Raw genomic sequence first — 22599 nt, forward strand, 5'->3', positions numbered from 1 at the left:
CAGAACACGCATTCTACTCTCCAGGGAGAGAGCACTCTTATTTTTTTTTTTTTTAAAGATTTTATTTGTTTATGTGACAGAGAGACAGCCAGTGAGAGAGGGAACACAGCAGGGGAAGTGGGAGAGGAAGAAGCAGGCTCCCAGCCGAGGAGCCCGATGTGGGACTCGATCCCGAAACGCCAGGATCACGCCCTGAGCCGAAGGCAGACGCTTAACGACTGCGCTACCCAGGCGCCCCAAGAGAGCATCTTCTGAAGTGATAGACAATTCCAGAGACACGTATCTCTCCATGGGTTTAGAAAGGTATTTTGGCTGTTTATTTGCTCGTTCTAAACAACTCTGAAACATATTCCTAATATTAAATTGATGTTGAAGGCACAAGGTTTACAAAGATATTTTCTGTATACTCACTTAGAACCTTACAAAGAAGTATGGAGAGAACGCATTACTAAAAATAAATATTTGTAAAATCTTGAGTAAATTTCCAGCAGTTTAACCATTGTAGATCTTTTCCCCACACAATCAAATTTGCTTGCCAAGGTTCAAAGACAAACTGCATCCACAAAAACTATCCAATTTCTTTTCTCTTTCCAAGATCCCCCAAAGATAATCAAGGGGATAAGTGTTATATAAATCTAGCACTACAAAAAAGTAAAATACAATATTGTGAAACATCAAACAACCCAAAATTAATAGGTTTACAATAATTTAATCACAAAATAATAATAGAGTGGTTTTCTCAATGTGTCGTTGTTTTAAGTATGACTTGTATTTACTGGAAAATTGCAATGATTACCAACATACATATAAGCCAATAATTTGGAAAATTAAGAACATTCTGTAACAAGATAACCTTCATCTCTGTGACCTTATGGTTTGTGTTGCTTTCCAGAAGGCCTCTTTGACATCTTTGTTTCTCAGGCTATAGATGAGAGGGTTGAGCAGTGGATTGACCACGGTGTAGAACAGAGCAGCCACTTTGTCTCTCTCTAAGGAGTAGGTGGAACTTGGCCTTGAATACATGAAGAGCAGGGATCCATAGAAGAGCATGACCGAGATGAGGTGTGAAGCACAGGTAGAGAAGGCCTTGCGCCTTCCCGAGGCTGAGCGGATCCTCAGGATAGCCAGAAGGATGTTGCAATAGGAAATCAGGATGGCAAGAATGCTGGAGAGGACTGTGAAGCCCACCACACCCAGGAGGACTTTTTCATAGATGTGGGTATCTGTACAAGACATTTTTACCAATGGCGGTGCATCACAGAAGAAGTGGTCAATGATATTTTGACCACAGAAACTCAAGCGGAAAGTGTTGGCAGTATGGGCGATGGCGTTCAAAAGCCCTCCTAAGTAGGAGCCAGCAACGAGCCCAGTACAGAGAGAACTAGACATAGTACTTGAATAAAGTAATGGGTTACAGATTGCCGCATACCGGTCATACGCCATGGCTGCTAGGAGATAGCACTCAGTATAGGCTACAACACAGGAAAAGAACAACTGGGCTCCACATCCAGCCAAGGAAATACGTTTATCTTCTGAGACACAATTAGCCAAGATTTTGGGAGTATACACTGAAGTGTACCAAAAATCCAAAAAGGACAGATTGCCGATGAAAAAGTACATAGGCGTGTGCAGACGGGAATCAGTTCGGATTAGGATAACCAGGGTCATGTTCCCTGACAAAGTCATCAAATAGAGAGCCAGAAAAATTCCAAATAGAATCAGCTGCCACCGTGGGTTTGCTGAGAAGCCCACCAAGATGAATTCAGTGAGAATGGTACGATTTCCTACTTCCATGTCCACAGAGAAGAAAGCCTGATAAGGACTTGGAGGGGGAAAAAAATCATTTTGTGATTTTTCTATTGAAATAAATAAACAAAGGCATAAGTTAAGTCAGTAATTATTAGGACATTGATGGACTTTCATCCATGATTACCTAGAATGATAAAACTTCAGTCTGTGACTTGGGTAGACCGTAGGAATTAGTGTTAGAATCTGATTGTGAAATTAGGGCTTTCGCTTATTAATTGTTTAATGCAAGGAAAGTCCCCTAGTCCACCAGAAAAGAAAAAAGAAGCCCCCAACAGGTTGTTTGACTGAGTGAAGAAGACACGCATGAAAATATCCAACCCAATGTTAAATACATAGTAAGCGCTCAAAAAATTTTAGTATCCTTCATGCATTATTGAGAATTTATGTGTCAGGCATTGTGCTCATTATTATACAATACCAACATACTGTAACACTCCTGTAACTATCAATACAACATTTGCATTAGATATGATATGATGATATGATATGATATGATATGATAAAATATATAATGTAATACTATGTGCCAGTTAATATTCTAAATACTAATCTTGAACCACTTAATCCTTTCTATAACTTCATGAAGTAGGAACTATTATGATTCTCATGGAGTTTAAGAAAAAATTCCAAAGTCACAGAACAGATCAAGAGCAGAGCTGGTATTTAAAAATGGAATTTTCTTAATCAAGAGTATGTGCTCTCAACTGTTAAGCCATTTACGTCTTTTATAAGTAAATTGTTTTTCTCTTGCTCTCCTGGTTAAGGCAATATATAATCCTCTGACAACCAGAATTTCTTTACTTAAAAAGATCTTTAAAAAAGCCTTTTTTAAGAACATTTCCCCCCACTTTCTCTTGTTGATCAAGGAGATTCACACACACAGGTGAGCTAGTTTTGGAAATAGCAAAAGCTGAATATTAGGAGGAGCACAATTTTTGGTGTTGATGATTGAGAAGTCAGGAATCCTTCCAAATTATCTTGAAGCTCTAAAACTCTGAGGGAGAAGCTAAAAGGAGGAATCTAATTCAAAACATATGGAATTGGGGCTGATACCAGCTGACTGTCCCTTCGTTAAAAAGGTAGTGGGAAAAAGCTAAAACTAAGAGAGGATTGTGATTTACGTCCATGTTCAGAACATGCTCCTCTGAGCTAAGCCAGAATCAGTGTGTAACTGGACTGTAAACGTCAATTTTCTACCCCAAAGTCTACTGGTCTGCCTGTTAGGAAGGGAGGTATCTTAATCTTTAAATATTAGGTGTCCTTATCTTTCAAATGTAGCTGATGATGCTCGGAGAGGACATGACTTGATCAGTGACACTGTGGTAGATACAGCTTGGAATCCTGAAGATCACTCATTCCTCCAAGTATTAACCATATAATGGATCTCGGTCTCATCGGCACACAAAGCACAGATGTTTTAGTCCTACACCCCCTTCCATAAGTGGGCTTTAACTTACCTTTACGACTCTCTCTTACTACTTGCCTTCACCTATTTAGGACTTCAGTCAAACTAAATTACTCACACAATTGATTTCCCCTTAATAATTTCACATCCCAAGAGCTTCACATTTATTGTGCTATGCTGGTGTTCATTTGTACACTATATTTTTTTCTCAATTTGCTCAAGCTCAAGTAATAGTTATCTCAGCAGGGATTTATGGGCATTATATTGATAATGTATAAACCAGTGGGTGATAGCCATTATCCCAATAGTTACTATGAACCTCCTCTGCTGTGTTATCATTTATCTATACAATGAAAAATACCTGTGCCTTATTAAGTATATCTTTAATACTATATAACTTGAGGGAACAATGAAAATATCTGACAGTGCCTATTACTACTCTTCTACTCCTGCCCTCTAGAGAGGCAAATAACTGAAAAAAAAGTAATAATTTTTTGGTCTACGGCTCAAAGTCTTCACAGAAGAAGAGATATTGAAAAGAGACAGAAATGAGCCCAATGCTAGCCCAGTGTAAGGGTGAGGAGGAAAGGAGAGCAGTTCGATGAGAAAAAAGAACATATATCAGAGCCTTCACAGGAGAGAGAGTCTGGTGAGCTCAAAGAGTTGAGAGAGGTTAAGTAAAGATGGGGTGCAGAGAGGAAACAGTAGGTGAACCACAAGAGCGATCAGTGCACAAAGCCTATTGGAAGCCAAATGGAGGATTTTGGCCTTTACACCAACACAAATTGTCTTGGGGAAAATAGAGCAGAGTTTGAGCAAAACAAGAGGATGGGGATTGCTGGTGGGAAGAGGGCATGGGATTTGAAATAGAGTGATGAGAATGGGCCTGTGTCAGAAAATGACATTTGAATGGGATTTGCAGGAGATGAGGTGTGAACCCAGACTCTGCTCTATTTTCCCCAAGATGTACTGTCATCTTCTAACTCCTAAATATGGTTTATTGTCCATGTTTCCCCATCAACATGCAATGACACAGGTCAGTACAATTTTTCTGTTCTGTTTACTGCTGTACCCAACATATATAGAACTGTTCCCAGCAACTAATTAGCACTTAATAAATATTTCTAGAATGAATAAATGAGTATATAGATACATCTTTCTATCTTGAAGCTGTTTTCCCCCAAAATACTGTCTACTTCTAACCTAATACAAACTACTTAGGACAAATTTACCCTCAACTGGACTTTCCTGACTCAGCGTACTGTATCACTTTAGAAGGGAGATTGTTAAAGATTATTAAAAAATCACACTCATAACCATCAGGATGTCCTAAAATCCATCTTGAATTTGAAATAAATTGCAATGAAAGTGTGGATGTGAAATAAAAGACACAGGAAAAAGTCTGAGCCAATCGTGCTAAAACATCCCAGGTAGAATGGTTTCTCAAGATGTGTGTTCTCCGGTTTCCTGCTCCCTCCACTGGAGCACTAAACATTTAGGGCAAGAATGTGTCCCTCTAACACCTGAAAACTAGTAGCAAGAAATGAAAATATCACACACAGTAGCTTGGACAGCACAGAGCACCAGTACCACTATAGTCCAAAAGTATGTCAACCATATTCTCCTTTTGCTTGCCCCACTGTATTAGTGAGTACATGACCAGACTGAATTTCAAATTCTAGATGAAAGTTAGGCACCTCGTTAGTGGACTCCTATTTAGAAGACTGTGCGTCTGTGTGTGTGTGTGTGTGTGTGTGTGTGTGTGTGTGTGTGTGTGTATTTGGCATCACAGCGATCCTTTGAGAGCCATGCCTGACTCTGGATCCCCCTTCTAATTGAGCTGAGGCAAAACCACTTAACTACCCCTGGTTCCAGTTGCTTACCCTTGGCCAGGAAAGACAGATGCTGGAAGTGACAGGCTTTTCCCTTTCCTCTGATATTTTGTCATGCTTTGCTGGACTCGGTATATGTATTTTCTCAACAGACCTTTGAGACCTCTTCCACAGAACAGCCCAGAAATATACACCTCAGTCTCTAAAGAATCAATTAGAGTTCATTTAGAGTATGAGGATGGCATGTTAATTAGGATATGATGAGATAAAAAATATTTTACTAAAATCTCACTCTCATACCATTAAGTCACAATAGAATCATAAATGCGTCTGATAATAGAAACTCTCCAAATTGTTCTAATTAAACTTTTCTAGAGTGCATCATTTGTGGTCCATAATTTTTTTTTACTGCCAGATCTTCTACGCTTCCTTGTCTACACTGTGCTTCCAGGCTCCATTTCCCTGTCTCATTCATCAGGAAACTCCTATTAATGCCTGATATTATGGATTGAATGGCAGCCCTCTAAAATTCATATGTTGACTAATAGTGACTCAGAATGTGTGTTTGGAAATAGGGCCTCTATAGAAGTGATTAAGTTAAGGGGCACCTGGGTGGCTCAGTAGGCTAAGGGTCCAACTCTTGGTTTCAGCTCAGGTCATGAACTTGGGACCCTGGGGATAAAGCCTCTTGGGCTCTGTGATCAGCATGGCATCTGCTTGAGATTCTCTCTCTCACCATCTGCTCCCTCCCAATCATGCTGTCTCTCTCTTTCTCTCTAAAATAAATAAATAAATAAATAAATATATTTTTTTAAAGTGATTAAGTTAAAATGAGATGGTTAGGGTGAGCCCTAATCCAATCTGATCCAAGTCTTCATAAAAAGAAGAAATGGAAATTTAGACTCACAAGGAGGTACCAGGTTTACTTGTGCACAGAAAAGATCGTGTGAGGAGAAAGCAAGAGTGTGGCCGCCTACAAGCAAAGGAAAGAGGCCTCAGAACAAATCAACCTTAACAGCACCTTGATCTTGGCCTTTCAGCCTCCAGAACTGTGAGAAAACAAATTTCTGTTGTTTCAGCCAACCAGTCTGGTATTTCGTTATGACAACACTAGCAAGTGAATAGGCTTGGTTACCAACACTAGAGCTTTTCTGTGTGGGTACAGCTTCATGTTTTATATGTAAAAGACTTAAAATTAGGAAATGAGAGACATTATGATGAGCTATTCTCCAAGTTGTCATGAATTCATACATAAAGCTGAACAAGCAAAGAAACACAAACATTCATAGGACTTTAATGGCTGTTTATTGCTTCACCCAGTACAGATTTGCACAATGAATCTTCTCATGGGTATAAAAGCTTTTTGAATCTGTCTCTCTGTCTCTCTATCTATATCTATCTACATCTCTATTTTTGTCTTCATACCACTGCTGTTCTTTAGCCCTTGATCATTCTAATTGTTGAGGAAATACTCCACTGAAAGCTCACTGTGACTCTGAGATATTGGTGATTTCCTGTATCTGTTCCCAAAAAAAATCTTTGTATCACAGCAAACAAAACAAAATGAAAACTGCTCTCGCTCACCCTTCTCAGAATCCCAGGAATTTTAGACTGTTCCCAGGTGGCAGACATAGCAGTTTTCCCAAATATACCCACCTTATTTACTTTAAGCACATATTCAAATACATTAGTGCCAACTTAAAAAACAATTGCTGTCAAGTGTTTCCACATTATCCAGGATTTTATTTTTTTGCTTATTTTTGTTATTTCTGAGAGTCTAGGCTAATAATGATGATATGGAAATAACCTAGAAAAAAGATACAGTCATGTCTCCCAAGTATTTTCATTTAAAAAATGGTGCCCTGTCTAACATTTTCTTCAGAGCATCTTTAACATCTTTATTTCTTAAGCTATAGATCAAGGGATTCAACAATGGTATCACCACAGTGTAGAACACCGACACCACTTTATCCCTTTCCAGGGCATAGCTGGTACTTGGTCGGGAGTAAATGAAGAGAATAGAGCCATAGTACAAGGTGACAGCCGTCAGGTGAGAGCCACAGGTGGAGACAGCCTTGAGGCGGCCTTGGGTGGAGCGGATCTTCAAGATGGCAGCAATGATGAAGAGGTAGGAGGCAAGGATGAGCACAGTGGGAGCAATGACATTGGAGGCCAGTATGAAATAGAGCACAGCCTGGTAGCTCTCCTTCACATCACAGGCCAGCTTGACAAGGGGGGGCAGATCACAGAAGTAGTCGTCAATGACATTGCTCCCACAGAAGCTCAAGGTAAATGTCTCGCTGGTAATGATGGTTGAGTTAAGAAAGCCACCAAGGTATGAAGCTGCAACGAGACTTGCACATAACCTTGAGGACATTGCCTGCGAATAAAGCAGAGGGTTGGAGATGGCCACATAGCGGTCATAAGCCATGGAGGCCAACAGGTAACATTCACTGTATGCCAGCCCAGCAGAGAAGAAGAACTGAGCTAGGCAGCCAGCAAAGGAGATGCTTTTGTCTTCTGAGATGCAGGTTATAAGAATTTGGGGAGCATAGACAGAAGAGTACCAGAGATCCAGGAATGAAAGATTCCCAATGAAGAAGTACATGGCTGTGTGGAGCCGAGAATCAGCACAGATCAGAGAAATCAGGGTGATGTTCCCTGAGAGACTGGCAACATAGATGATGAGGAAAATGACAAAGAGTACTCTCTGTAACCACAAGTCTGCTGTAAACCCTAAAAGTATAAACTCTTTCACTTTGGTGAAATTTTTCTCATCCATCAATGTTGGATTTCTATGGTCCTTTTCTGTGAAAAGATTAATAAATATGTCAGTATATCAGTATATCAACTTCCCCTATCATTTGCCATGTTAGATAATGGAAATACCCAACTGACACATGTATGTTGTTCATTGTGAAACAGGTTCATGCCATAGTGGATACCACTCTTTTCAGACAACTGAGAAGTCAGTTCTATGTTGTGGGAGATCAGTTATCATGCACATGACATTGTGTGTGTCACCATATTTTTTGTCTTTGAGTATGGCTGACACACAATGTTACATTATTTTCGGGTGTGCAACACAGTGATTCAACAAGTTTATACAGAATGCTGTCCTCACCACCAATGTAGCTACCATCTGTCACCATACAACACTATTAAAATACCACTTACAATACTCACTATGCTCTACCTTTTATTCCCTGTCACCATATATTTTTCAACTAATTTTTCCTCCTTTTCCGGAGAGGGTGATGGAGTTATCTTTTCTCTTTGCACTTGCAGGAGCACCTTGTGAAAGATATGAAAAAGGAAGCTTGAAGGAGTGCTCTGGGTTCTCTGCTGGTCATTGACTCCTTTTGTCTTTACTAGAGAATTACACGAAGAAGCACACTTGTATTGTTCTAATCATATTTTGGAATACCCTTGGAAATGCATGTACTATAATTTCTTTGAGAGCAATAATTACATTTTATTCCATTTTTTATCCACAAAACCAAGAACACAGCTATGCATAAAGTAAAAACCGTGTGACTTGAATAATAGTTTTCCTTTGATAATAGGAATGGGAGCCATTGCTACCTGTATGGCGCTCAAATGGATGCCGAAAGGAAGAAAAATGTTAACCAATGGATAATTGTGTTCATGATGTGGCTGAATTTCCTGTAAAGAGTTAAAACAAAACAAAATACCAAACTGGCCATACGGAGTGGTTTGGAGCAATACAGTAAGCTGAATATGGCCTGCAAAGATATCCAGGTTCTCGTTCTTGGAACCTGAGAATATTACTTTATATGAGAAAAGACTCATGAAGTTCAAAATTAAGAATCTTGAGTTGGGGAGATTATCAGAGTGGGCCCTTAATGCCATCACAAATACCCTTATAGGAAGGAGGCAGAGGGAGATTTGACTACAGACTGAGGGCTAAATGTCCAAAATCAAGGCATCCGTAGAACCATGCTCTCTCTGAAGTCTCTAAGGAAGAATAGTTTATTACCTCTTCTTGTTCCTTGGGGTTGCAATCTCTTGTGCTCCATAGCTTGCGGAAGCTGACAATACCACCAATCTCTGCTTGTCTGCTTATTTTAGGAGGAGGGGCAATGTGGCCATAGAAGCGGAGACTGGAGTGATAGAACCAAGGGACTGCCAGCACCACCAGGCCTGCGGAGCAAAGACTGGCTTCTCCAATGGAGCGTCTGGGTGGAGAGTAGCCCTGTCAACACCTTGATTTTGGCCCAGTGATATTGAGTTTGGACTTCTGACCTCCAGAACTGTGAGAAAATCAATTTGTGTTGTTTTGTGCCACCAAGCTGATGATGATTTGTTAATACAGGAAGTTGTGGAATTCAACCTCTGACAGTCTTCTCTCCTTCCGAGGCAGACACAGGAGCCAGGTGTGTTACTAGCAATGTGGGAAGCACCATCTCCGTTTGTCTGTGTTAAAACCCCAGGATGCCTACTACTCCAGCACAGCACAATGAAAAAAGAGCGAACTTATCACGGTTAGGGTTCTGAACTAATATTTCTGCTTTAGATCCAAGGCTTTAAAAATCTTTTATGCTTGAGGGACGCCTGGGTGGCTCAGTTGGTTAAATGTCTGCCTTCAGCTCAGGTCATGATCCCAGGGTCCTGGAATCAACACTCCATTGGGCTCCCTGCTCAGCAGGGAGCCTGCTTCTCCCTCTCCCCCATGGCTCATGTTCTCTCTCTCACTCTCTCTCTCTCTCTCAAATAAATAAATAAAATCTTTTAAAAAATAAAAAATAAAAATCTGTTATGCTTGAGGGGAAAAAAACTTAATTTTGCTCAGATGCTATGTGATGGACTTAAAACTATTGTCTCACCTACTTTCCTTAGTTCAGTGGGCTTCAAGAGATCACAGATGTGAGTAAGCACTTTGAAAACTGGAAGTTAAAAGTGTGGACTGCATTCTCTATGACTTCACAATTTCTTCACCTCGGTAATGTGTCTTCAGATATATTTGCTTTACCTCCCAAGGACTTCCAACTGTACCTAGGCTATGACTCCTTAGAGTTTCACATGTGGCCATCCAGAAGCCTCCCCTTCTTCGATATGAGGCTTTTACACAAGCTGGGAAATTGCTGGACTTGACTGCAGAATTATATTGGGAATGAACATTGCAAGAGACATTTCTTCCTCAATCTTTCCTGTTTGCTTCTTCAGTTATTAAAATAGAAAATAAACAGACATGTCAATGTGTACATATGTGAATCTGTATGTCAATACTTCTACAAATTAACAAAGGGTTGAAGGTGTCTAAGGTGAGACATAAGACACAGGTAAATAACTTAAATAAGAAAATGTGAAAAGGAAATGCCAGACCAGGACGTAAAATAGAGGCAAGAATAAAACATGTTGCTTACAAGCAAGTCCTATCCACTGCTCTGTGCAGACCACAAACATCCCTCAAAACTTTTCACCATTTATACAATTAGTAGCATTCCAAAAGACAAGTAAATCAGCCGAGAATTTGAGCAAAACATTACTATTCTTATTACCAACTTTGAAATTATTTCTTCTAAGAATCCTTGTGAAAAGAACGAGTGAAATACAATGCAAAATATATTGAATAGTATTCTTACGTATGGAGACACACAAAAAAAGAGCTTTTTGGGGCTACTTTTATTTGCCATTCATTCGTAGACTCAAAGCTGGCTGCATGCCTTATTAGAGTCACGGGATGCTCAGAAACCTTCTCCCCGTAAAACATCTCTCCTCCCCATCTTTCAAACACCTCCTTATAGGGAGACCTTTCTAAGAGGTAGATGCTTCTGAGAGTGGTCATCTACAAGGAACTGAGCTCTGAGCACTCAGTCCTCTCCAGGCCACATGCACCTGCCGTCATATCTATATCTGTATTTCTGTATAAAAATCTCAGGTATTTAGGGGCGCCTGGGTGTTAAGCATCTGCCTTCAGCTCAGGGCGTGATCCTGGCGTTGTGGGATCGAGCCCCACCTCAGGCTCCTCCACTAGACGCCTGCTTCTTCCTCTCCCGCTCCCCCTGCTTGTGTTCCCTCTCTCGCTGGCTGTCTCTAAGAAATAAATAAATAAATCTTTAAAAAAAATCTCAGATATTTAAAAAAGTGAAAAAAATAGAGAGAGATGAATAGAGATATAAGTATAGATAGATATAGAGAGAAATAGATATAGATAGATTACATATAAATAGAGGTAGAGATATAGATGATAGATGATAGAGATTAGATAGATGATAGATGAGATAGATGATGATAGATGATAGATCAATGATAGATAATAGAGATATATGATAGATGATAGATACATGACAGATAGATAGATGATAGATAGATAGATGATAGATACAATTGTATTCTTTCTCTTAAAGAGCTCCTATTCCATGCACTTCCTAACATAGAAAAAGAAATGTTTTAAGGTCATGAAAATGTTGACTCACGTTAATATTTCTATAGTTTGACCTACTTTAAGGGCTAATAAGTTTCCTGCAAAATACAAGGAAAGACAACAGTAGACCACACACAACTACATAGAGCTACAGAGGGTTGGTGAGAATGAAAACATCCATCATGACACATCTAATTGCCTATTTCACTGAAAGAGATAGGAACCGAACACAAGACATTTGGAGACATTTCAGCTTTTTCCATCACATACGTTAATAAGGAAGAAAACCTTACTGTATTTCACAGTCAAACTATGTTATGGTTTGATTATATTAAGAATTATAAGGGGGGTTGTCCATATAGTGATATACTGAGGATTCCTCTGGTTAAACACAATACTTACTTCATGAACATAAATAATAACTTCATTTGAATTTCAACTGAAGTCCACAATTTTTCACTTTACCTTAGGAAAAAAAGGGGGGGCCTTCTATTCACTCCACGGGAATCCTCCTTCCAATGGTGCCGGGAGAAAATATAAGCCTGAGCTTCCCTTTGGGATATGCCACTAAAAGCAGATCAGATCTTCACGTGCTCTTCTGGTGCCAAGTGAACAATTATGGTGCTCAGTTATCTTTCTGGAATGAAGAAGGGCGAGATCATTTCCCATGAATATAATTGGTCCAATTAACCTGTAAAGTCCATTTTCTTTATGAGTTTCTTTTGTGCATTTGAGATAAAACAGAATTCAGCAGAAAGAGTAACCTATAGAATTGTCTGCACACAATAGATGCTCAGGAATTATTTGTGGTCTATAATGACAATAGTAATAATGAAAGTAATGAAGACTAGAATTTTAGCTCTGAACCATGTTGAGTACCACTTAATAAAACATGCCCTTCTGCAAACAATGAAATTGAGAGATGGAATTTGAGAAATGAGATCGACAGACAGAAGCAACGCCACGTGGTTAGAGCAAACTTTATCTCTATATCAGACCATGATTCTATTTATCCATTTGAAATATATTTATCAAGCAACTCCTAGGTATCCAGCACTGAGTTAGATGTTGGAGGAGATATAACTATGAGTCAAGGTAAGGTCTTAGATGAGCTTATAATGGTTAAGAAGCAAGCCCAGGACAGAGATTGGCGAAGTGTGAACCCCAAGTCTACAACTCACTATTTGCGAGATCAGGAACAGTGCACTTAAACTCACTAAGCCTCAGATTTCCTACCTATAAAATGGAAATAGCCAGTCTTCCCCATATAATTGTTGTGAGGATGAAATGAGATAAAATATATAAAAGTTTTAATAAATATCACTCAAAAAATCAAAAAAAAACAGGTAAAAATTAAAATTGAGAGAGATATAGTGCCTGTTCTTTTGGAACTTACTGCCATATGGTGGAAGAAATCAAATAATTATATAACATTATATTTATACATTAAGACTGGTGTCACAGAGGCATAATAATAAAGTGTCCACAAATGTATTACAAGACCTGACAGTGTGTGTAACCTTAGGCAAGGTTTATCTGAGAAGCTAATATTAAACTTAGAAATAAAGGATAAGAGGAACAGGAATTCACTGGGTAAAGTGGTGACAAAGATGGGGTGGCAGGCTACCCAGAGGATGTGGAGAGCAGTATTACAGTGACTAGAGGAAGTACAGATGTCAGAATTGAGAAAAAGCACAGTGGCTTCAAGGAAGTGAGGGAAGTTCAGGGTGGCTGGACCCTGATAAATAGAGAGATAAATAGAGCAGCGATGAATTAAGCAGGAGAAGTGGGCAAGACCAGACAGCATAGAACTGGGAAGACCTTGTTAATGACTTTGGAGTATATTCTATGGACAATGTGAAGCCATTGACATTTTAAGAGACAATACTATGTCAGGAAAAGTGCTATTTCTTTGGGTCTCTCTAAAACCTACAGGCCATCCCTATATTGTGACTTGAAAGATTGTATCAGCACTCCAGGTGGAGTTGGAGAGCACTTCTTCCATCAGCACAACCTGAGCAATGCTCATCCACACATGGCCGATCTTGAAGCATAGAATGGAGGGGGAGCTCATGGAGGATGAGAGGTGGAGAACATCACGGAGCACCTGGAATTGCTAGGAGCCACACAGAGATTGCAAAAGGACAGAGATGCCTGGTGCAACTGTCAAGGAGGGACCAGGGGCCAATTTTTAGAAGGATAGAAAGGAGGAATAGGATCATACTCACTGACTACATTCTTCAACTTTAGTAAGAGACTATTGCATAATGGGGGAGACCCCCAAAAAAATATGACTGGACAGATTAGAGTGGGTCATTAGCACTTTTATAAGTAGAAACTATATCAGAAAAAAAAGTTACCATTGTTGTTTATGACTTAGATTGTAAATCACCCGTCCATCTCAACAACCTCAGACTAATATGGCAACTTGACAAGAGAATGTGTCAAGGTCCTCTGCAAGACACAAAGGCCCGTAAGTTACAGCCTTCCTTTTCAGCCACTTCTGCTCCTCACCACCACCATGCCCTCAATGATGCAGGCCCTCAGAACTTGGGCTGTTGCCTGGAAAAGCCGCCCCTGTTACCACCTCTCCTTGGATTTGGGCATACTGCCCCTGGTGTTTAGAAGGTTCTTGCATGCTACTATACCTGGCGTGCTTCCACTCAAGCCGCACGCTTCAGATCAAAAGCTAACCTAATACATTTGGCATTCCCCATGCCCCCTGCACCAACAAAAGTAATCACTCTCTGCACTTTGTACTAGGCGATCACCAACCCAATGCGCTCTGTACAAACTGCGGTGTGTAACATCGGGAATCGATCTATAAATTTAGAACCAATATTAATATTGTTCTTGATGTTGCATTTCTCTTTTTGAACATTGCCGTCCGTTTTACATCTTGCTTGAGAAGGCGAGGCACTAAAATTTCAGGAATTGCACTTTTTCTGGTGATGTGGAATTGCTGACTAATATTTTTGTAAAATTCCTCCCTGCAGCACTCTGAGGAGAGTGTAATAACGGGAAGGTGGGGAGACGAAATGACGAGAGCATCAGCCTCCCACAAGAAAAGAAAACTCTATTACAATATTCCCAAATTCAAGAGGCACTGAGCCTGGAGGAATAGAGAAATGGAATATACACAGAGGTTCTGTGGTCTGTATTTATGATCCAAATCCCAAAAATGAGGTGGTTATGTTAAGAAATAGAAGGTCTAACACAAAAAACAAATATTCAAAGAAATAACCCCTTAGGAAATTCTGAACACTCAAACATACCTCTCTGCTGCAGAATAGCTAACCCGCCCAGCCAAAAAGTCAACGTATTTGAAGGTCTGAGCTTGGTTTACTTGGTCATGTTATCCTCTGAAGATACAATGCAAACACAATGAAAGCTGATGACAGGAGGAAATTGTCATGCTAGATACATGTTCCCGCTGCAGATACATCTACTGAGCTCTGAGGGTCTGACATATAGCCATCTAGCAATTAAATAAAGGAAAACCAATATGGAGGATGACCTAATAGAGCTTCAAAGAGAATTGAGATACACAAATTAAGAGAAACCTTTGAGGAAATCAATGAAGTTTTCCAATGGGTCTTGTGAAACTAACACCCTTCATAAATGAGCCATAAATAACCATAATGGAATGTTGAAAATATTATGTCCCTTTCAGTATTTAATTTTATTAGTTTTATGTATGAATTTATACATAGTTAAAATTCTGTATAACATTTCATAGCTTTTGTTCTGTTTTTCAAGATTGATTCTATCAAACACTTCACTACAATATAATAGAAAATGTTGGTTTTATTTCCCATGTTGGTGTATTTCATGAACATTTGCCTGGTATCTGTTTTCATCAGATAATAAGGACCTTCTGGGGGTGCCTGGGTGGCTCATTTGGTTGAGTGTCTGACTCTTGATCTCTGCTCAGGTCTTGATCTTAGGGTTATGAGTTCAAGCTCCATGTTGGGCTCTACTTAAATTTGTGAATGGTTAACTCTTCTGCACAACATACTTATAAAACAGCTTCCTTTCTCAGGGCAGGAAACTGCAGAGGGAGGGTGACAAGTCCCTTCAATCCTTTCAGGGAGTCTGTGTCTCTCTTGTCCCTTGAGCCCAGTGTTCTATGAACCATGTGTGTGTCCAAAGGCACACTTCTAAATATGTGTACCCTGATTATGCCCTTTCCTGGAGCTAGTTCCTCAATTTCAGTGGAATGGTAGAAGGAGAACTTTCTCAGTGTTCATAGGTGAATAATTGAATAAGATTAATTTTGGCCAACTTTCATTTTTTTTATTTTCATGAAATTGATTTTAGATAAAATCAGAAACAGAATCAAATAGAAATAACTTAGGTCCCATTTAGCCATAGGCCAAATATTCATTGAATAATGCCTATGGACCATTTATCCAATTATGTGCTAATCACTAGAGATACAACCATGAACAAGGTAAAAAGATCCCTTGTCCTTGTGGTGCTTTTAGTTCAGGTTGTCACAACTACAGAGGAAAGCAATTGTTTAGTATGGTTATGAGAACTTCTATGGTTTGCCCAGGACCATGAAGAGAGTTAATGGCAGAGTCAGTATAATCAGACCTAGTCCCAACGCACTCTGTATGTTTTAGGAGCTCTAGTACTTAGCCTTCTATCCTCTTTTTTTTTTTTTTTTTTTCACCTGAATGGCTTTCTCTGCCTCTGCTAGAGCAGGAGTTCTAATTTTAGGTCCATTGTTCCTTAGGAAGAACACAGATGACTTTCAAGGGGTCCAAGATTCTCCCTGAAAATGTTCAGGAGAAATCTTGTTTGTGTGCTCACTTGTTCCAAGACGGTCTATTAGACTCTCAGGAGGGTCCATGGTTCACAGCCATTGGGCTACGGGTTTCAGATTTGCATCCCTCAACATGAAAGCCTTCCAGAGTGACGTTGACCCTTCTTGAAATGGATTATCAAAGGAATTTGGGCCAAAAGAGTAAACTGGATAAAATTCCCTTTAAAGTGCCTTAAAACTCTGACTAATATAGACAAGCTAGAGGGCCCTGAGCCCATCTCCTCTTTCCGGGTACACAGGAAGACCACATTCCTCAGCCCAGTTTGTACTTATCAGGATCCCGTGACTATATTCTGAATAATGGAATACAAAAAAAAAAAAAAAAAAAAGTGCAGTACCCTATGTCTATTTCCGGCCATAAAACCCCATACACATCATCCCTTCTGTCTCTTCTCCTTCTGCCAAACCGTGGCGGCTACGTATTGGTGATGGTGAAACCAAAAGAGGGAGGGAAACTGGATGCTTGAAGTGATCAGTGCAAAGATGATGTGTCCCAAGGACTTCAAATGTAATATAATCTAGCCTATCCCGACTGAAATAGTCTTAGTCACTCATTTAAAAATTGAAAAATATATTGTGTGTCAGCTATACTTCAGTAAAAAAGAAAAAAAATTCAACAAATAGGTTTTTAAAACCTGGCAACTAAATAGGCCTTGCAATGGTTAAAAATCAAAACAAATAGGGGCGCCTGGGTGGCTCTGTTGATTAAGCCTCTGCCTTTGGCTCAGGTCATGATCAGGGGTCCTAGGATCAAGCCCTGATCAAGCCCCACATCAAGCCCCAGATCGGTCTCCTTGCTCATTGGGGAGCCTGCTTCTCCCTCTCCCTCTGCCTGCCACGCCGCTTGCTTGTGCCTGTGCTCTCTCTCTCTCTCTCAAATAAATAAATAAAATCTTTAAAAAAAAATCAAAGACAAATAAAAATGCAGCCCCTACCTCCAAGAAAGACAATTTAACTGTGGAAAATGTAATTGCAAGCAGATTCTCTTTTTTTTAAGAGAGAGAGAATACATGCATGTATGGGGGCCATGGGCAGAGGGCAAGAGAGAGAGAATCTTTTGGGGGGGCAGTTTTTTTGTTATTATGTTCAATTAGCCAACATAGAGTACATCATTAGTTTTTGATGTAGCGTTCTACGATTCACGAGTTACGTATCTTAAGCAGGCTCCGCACCCAGGGTGGAGCTGCTGCAGGGCTCGTCTCAGGACCCTGAGATCGTGACCTGAGCCAAAATCAAGAGTCAGATGCTTCACCACCAGAGCCAGGTGCCGGCAGGCAGATATTTAAGACAATATCTTTTGCAGGCAAATGTCCAGGGAAAAACGTGTCTCCTGGAGCTTCCATTCAATTTTGCTGTAAACCTACAACTGTTCTAAAAAAAAAAAAAAAAAAAAAAAAAAAAAAAAAAAAAAAAAGGCTATCTTAAAAGTTAGGAGGAGGTGCTTGCTACCTCATGAGAAGAAACTTGAATTTTAAGGGGGGTAAATATGAGGTGGGAGGTTGAGGGGACTTTCATTTTGCCTCTACTTCAGTGTTAGAGGTTTTTTATTTATTTTTTATTTTTTTAAAGATTTTATTTATTTATTTGACAGAGAGAGAGACAGCCAGCGAGAGAGGGAACACAAGCAGGGGAATGGGAGAGGAAGAAGCAGGCTCATAGCGGAGGAGCCTGATGTGGGGCTCGATCCCATAACGCCGGGATCACACCCTGAGCCGAAGGCAGACGCTTAACCGCTGTGCCACCCAGGTGCCCCATAGAGTCTTTTTAATAACAGGCTTCCCTTAATATATTACCTATATCAGGGAAATAAGAAAGAATTTAAAATTATTTTTCCAGGACTTACAAATATATTAAGTGTAATTAATGACATTTTTAATGAATATTTAAAACTTTTGCCTTTTACGTTATTATTTACCCATATGTGGACAGCCAAAAAATACATTCCAACCTCAGCTTCGCAGGGAGAATTTTGACACCTGATGCTAGAAAAAAGCGATACCACATATATAGTATATCCATAAATCTGTCCTGCAAAAACCACCTTCCATGAGCCGGGACCTGCTGCTTTAAATACTTCGATCGAATCTATACCTTTCCAAGTATCTGTGACCAAGCATCCTTATTTTATGGCACTTATTATGCTATAAAATTGGCATGTATCCGTGGCTATACGCCTCCCTGTCTCTTCCCTAAACTGTAAACCCCAAGAAGGCTGGGTCTAAATCTGTTTTTATACTCATTAATATACTATATCCCTGCCCTGGCATAGCCCTCGACATAGCACCTAGCCCAGTAGTACTTGATAAAAACTTGTGGGATTACCTAATTAATTAATTAATATACTGAAACATAATAATCTCTGAGGTTTTTTTTAGACTAAAAAAAGCAATGCACAGTATATGCAGTATCTTTCCTTTTGCCTGTGTATGCAAAGATATATTCATGTGTAGTCTTATAAATGTGTAAAAGTCTTCTGGAAGGGCACACAGAACTATTAATACTAATCCATGTTAAAGAGGGAAGCTGGAGGTCTGGGCTGTGACCACTTCTTATTGAGGACTCATTTGCATACCTTAGAATATTTACCATGAATATATATTATTTTTCAATATAAAAGCATAAAACCAAATAATAAATAGTATAACCATTGCCAAACGTAGATGGCGAATTACTTGCATTTTTCATGATTTATAAAAATGAGAAAAATCAAATTCCACATGTCTTTTAATTTGATTTTTAATAAAAATTGTATATATTTAAGCTGTATAGCATGATATTAGTATACATTGCGTAGGGAAATAACTACAATCAGCTAAGTAACATATCCATCCCCTAACATAGTTATCGTCTTTGTGCATTTGATGAGAGCACCTGAGGACTAATCTCTTCACACGTTTCCAGTATAAAATACAGTATTACTTACTATAGTCACCATCCTGTACATTAGATTTCTGGAGCTTATTTGTCCTACGTATCTGAAACATCGTGCCCTTTGACCAACATCTCTCCATTTCCTCCAAACTCCCTGCCCCAAGTAACTATCCTTCTACTCTCTATGAGAGTAGAGTTTTTTAGATTTCATATATAAGCCAGATCCCCACATATAATTAAAATCATGCACTATGTGTCTTTCCGTGGCTTATTCCACTTAGCAAAATATCCTCCAGATTCATCCATGCCGTCGCAAAGACAGTATCTCTTTCATTTTAAAAAGTGAACATATATAATCACAATTTCTTTATCCATTCATTCATTGATGGACGCTTAGATGATTTTCAAATCTCAGCTATTGTAAACAATGTTGCAGGGTGGGCTTCGCTTTCTTAGAATAATAATCTTAGTTTGTTGCCTTTTTTAAGTATGTATGTATGTATTTGAGAGAGAGAACATGCACACGCGTGTGCAAGCTGGGGAAAGGATGCACAAGCATGTGTAAGCTGGGGAAAGGGCAGAGAGAGAGAGAGTCCCAAGCAGGCTCCACACCCAGCGCAGAGCCCAATGAGGCGCTCAGTTCCATGACCCTGAGATCATGACCTGAGCCGAAATCAAGAGTTGGATGCTTAACGGACCTAGACACCCACGTGCCCCTATTTTGTTGTCTTCTCTGATGTCTCTCCTCCTGGAACCAAAACTCCTTCACTACCTAACTTCCAGCCAACAGCTAATCCTTTCTATTCAGGGAGATTCAGACACGCTGTCTACCTTGCATTCAGCTGCCTCCACCTTCTGTAACTTCTACATATAAATTCCCCAGCTGACCAATGTGACCCATAGGTAGGGACATCTCCGTACCCTTCATTCAGCAGGAAGAAGCTACTGAAGATGAGACTTCCCCCGAATGCCAAAGATTTGTCATTGTTGAGCCGTCAGCAGGGAATGCACAGGCTGCTTTTAGGCAACAGGCTTGAGCAATGGAAACTTGAGCAGGCACAAGGGCAGAAGTGACCCACCTCCAAAGAGCCACAGGACCTAACTAACCAATGGACTACTTACATCCAGGAACAGTTAGTAAAAAAGGGAAAATTCCATTCATTCTCATACCTCCTCACCCCGCCCTGTAGCTGTGGCCCCTCACCACCACCTCCTCACAGAGTCGCTCCTGCCCGCTGCTCCCTTGCAGTGTTTTCAATAAACTTTTATTTCTTAAAAAAGAAAGAGAAAGAAAGAAAGAAAGAAAGAAAGAAAGAAAGAAGAAAGGAAAGAAAGAGAAAAAGAAAGAAAAGAAAAGAAAAGAAAAGAAAGAAAAGAAAGAAAGAAAAGAAAAGAAAAGAAAAGAAAAGAAAAGAAAAGAAAAGAAAAGAAAAGAAAAGAAAAAAAAAGAACATGAGAGTGCAAATATCTCTTCAAGGTCCTGATTTAATTTTCTATAACCCAGAAGAGGAAATTCCATACTGTTTTCCATAATGCTTGCAACCATTTACATTCCCGCCAAAGGTACACCAGGGTCCTCTTCTCTCGAAGTCCTTGACAACACTTGTTATCTTTGGCTTTTTTTTTTTTTTTTTAAGGGAGCCCAATGCGGGGCTTGAACTCATGACCCTGAGATAAAACCTGAGCTGAGATCAAGAGTCAGGCACTTAACCAACTGAGCCACCCACATGCCCCTCTTTTGTCTTTTTAGGATAATAGTCATCACAACAGGTATGAGGTGATGTCTCTTCTGCTTTTGATTTGCATTTCCTTGATGCTTAGTGGTACTCAGTATCTTTTTATACACTTATTGGCCATTTATACGTCTTCTTTGGAAAAATATCTATGAATGTTCTTTGCCCATTTTCTAATCAGGTTTTTTGTTGTTTGGTTTGGTTTGGTTTGATTCGCCGCTGAGTTTTTGGGGTTCCTTATATATTTTGGATGTTAACCTCTTATCAGCTCTATGGCTTGCAAATATTTTTTTCCCAATAAATAGGTTGCCTTTTCAGTGTGTTTATTATTTGCTTTGCTGTGCAGGAGCTTTTGACTTTGATATAGTCTCACTTGTTTGTTTTTGGTTTTGTTTTCTATGCTTTTGATATCAAATCCAAAAAATTATTCCTAAGACCAATGTCAAAGAGCTTTTCCCCTACTTTTTCTTCTAGGAGTTTTTACAGTTTCAGGTCTTACATTTACATCTCTAAACTATTTTGAGTTGATGAATGCATATGCTATAAGACCAAGGTCCCTTACTGCTTTTTTTGCATAATTCAACATGCCTTTTTGTTGCAACTTTCTCACTTTTATCTGAAACCTTAGCTCTGTAATATCTATTTAAATTTCTCAGTCCAGGACCTCGCCTCCCCACCAGGCTAGTATAACGTTTGTTTTGTCATATATTTGCTGCATTGTGCGTTTGTGCAAAGTTTACATATATAAGAAAACACAAAATATATTTGCACAGCTATATCTATTTGAGAGATTATATCAATCAAATATTTCTCACAGAAAAAAATCTAATTTTTAAAAACTGGGTAAAAAGAGAACCGAGAGAAGATAAAAGCTTAACATAGTGTCATTACTCCCCTGAGTGCTCAAAATTATTTCCTTCTCTTTATTGGCTTCATCAGAAAGTACCAGAAAGCACTGACTCTCTTTTAAAAAAAAATTCTCCTTTACTGTTGTATCACAACTTTCTAAAATTCCATAAGAACATAATTATCTTTTTTGGGAGAAGTTCCTTTGGAAATAGTCATGAGTTAATCATAAAATGCCTAATACTCCCTCCCACTGTGAGAGCTATTGAACCTTTCTCTTCTTCCTTCCCTTCCTTCCTTCCTTCCTTCCTTCCTTCCTTCCTTCCTTCCTTCTTTCCTTCCTTCCTCCTCGCCAGTCTTCCTTCTTTCTTTCCTTCCTTTTTCAGGAGCAGGTGTCACCATACAAGGAGTAATTGCTCTAAATATCAGGAGGACCAGGTGATTGACAGAGCTGTGCCTCTAACGCCATGACCTTGAGCAGATCAGTTTCCTCACTTAACAAAGAAAGGGCTCACCCTAGCGTATGTGGAAGGCAGTTTTCACTTCTAACATTTCTGTGACTCAAAAAAACTATATGTGAGTTTGAAGCCTGAGCCATCAGGAGTTAACTTTTCAGAGAAACCATTACAGCAGAATGCTAACTTACACTCTTCTTGCCAGTGTGAGACCGAGGCTTCAAGGCCCAACATTGTTACTGATCCCGTGTCTAACAAGATGCCTTGGGTATCATTAGGGTTGATTGGTCGCTCAGAGAGCCGCAATTACCGAACTCAAAAGAATTTATTTCACTTCTAAACAAGTTTCAGAGGAACTAATTAATCAAGGCAATTTTAAATACGAAAACTTCATGCGTGATAATTGCTGTTCAACTCTGAATGTCGGCT

At 39.5% G+C, this 22599-nt stretch overlaps 2 protein-coding genes across 2 annotated transcripts; both read right to left on the bottom strand.

The window, feature by feature from the left end:
• Positions 1-855: 855 nt before the first annotated feature.
• LOC113246506 (olfactory receptor 9G4) lies at positions 856-1809 on the bottom strand. Its single transcript, XM_026487102.1, has one exon. It carries the CDS (start codon positions 1792-1794, stop codon positions 856-858), a length of 939 nt encoding a protein of 312 aa, XP_026342887.1. The 5' UTR covers positions 1795-1809.
• Positions 1810-6889: 5080 nt separating this feature from the next.
• Positions 6890-7828, bottom strand: LOC113246507 (olfactory receptor 1013). Its single transcript, XM_026487104.2, has one exon. The coding sequence runs from the start codon at positions 7826-7828 to the stop codon at positions 6890-6892; it is 939 nt and encodes a 312-aa protein (XP_026342889.2).
• Positions 7829-22599: the final 14771 nt, after the last annotated feature.

This window comes from Ursus arctos, unplaced genomic scaffold, assembly GCF_023065955.2.
Source record: "Ursus arctos isolate Adak ecotype North America unplaced genomic scaffold, UrsArc2.0 scaffold_23, whole genome shotgun sequence".
NCBI lineage: Eukaryota > Metazoa > Chordata > Mammalia > Carnivora > Ursidae > Ursus > Ursus arctos.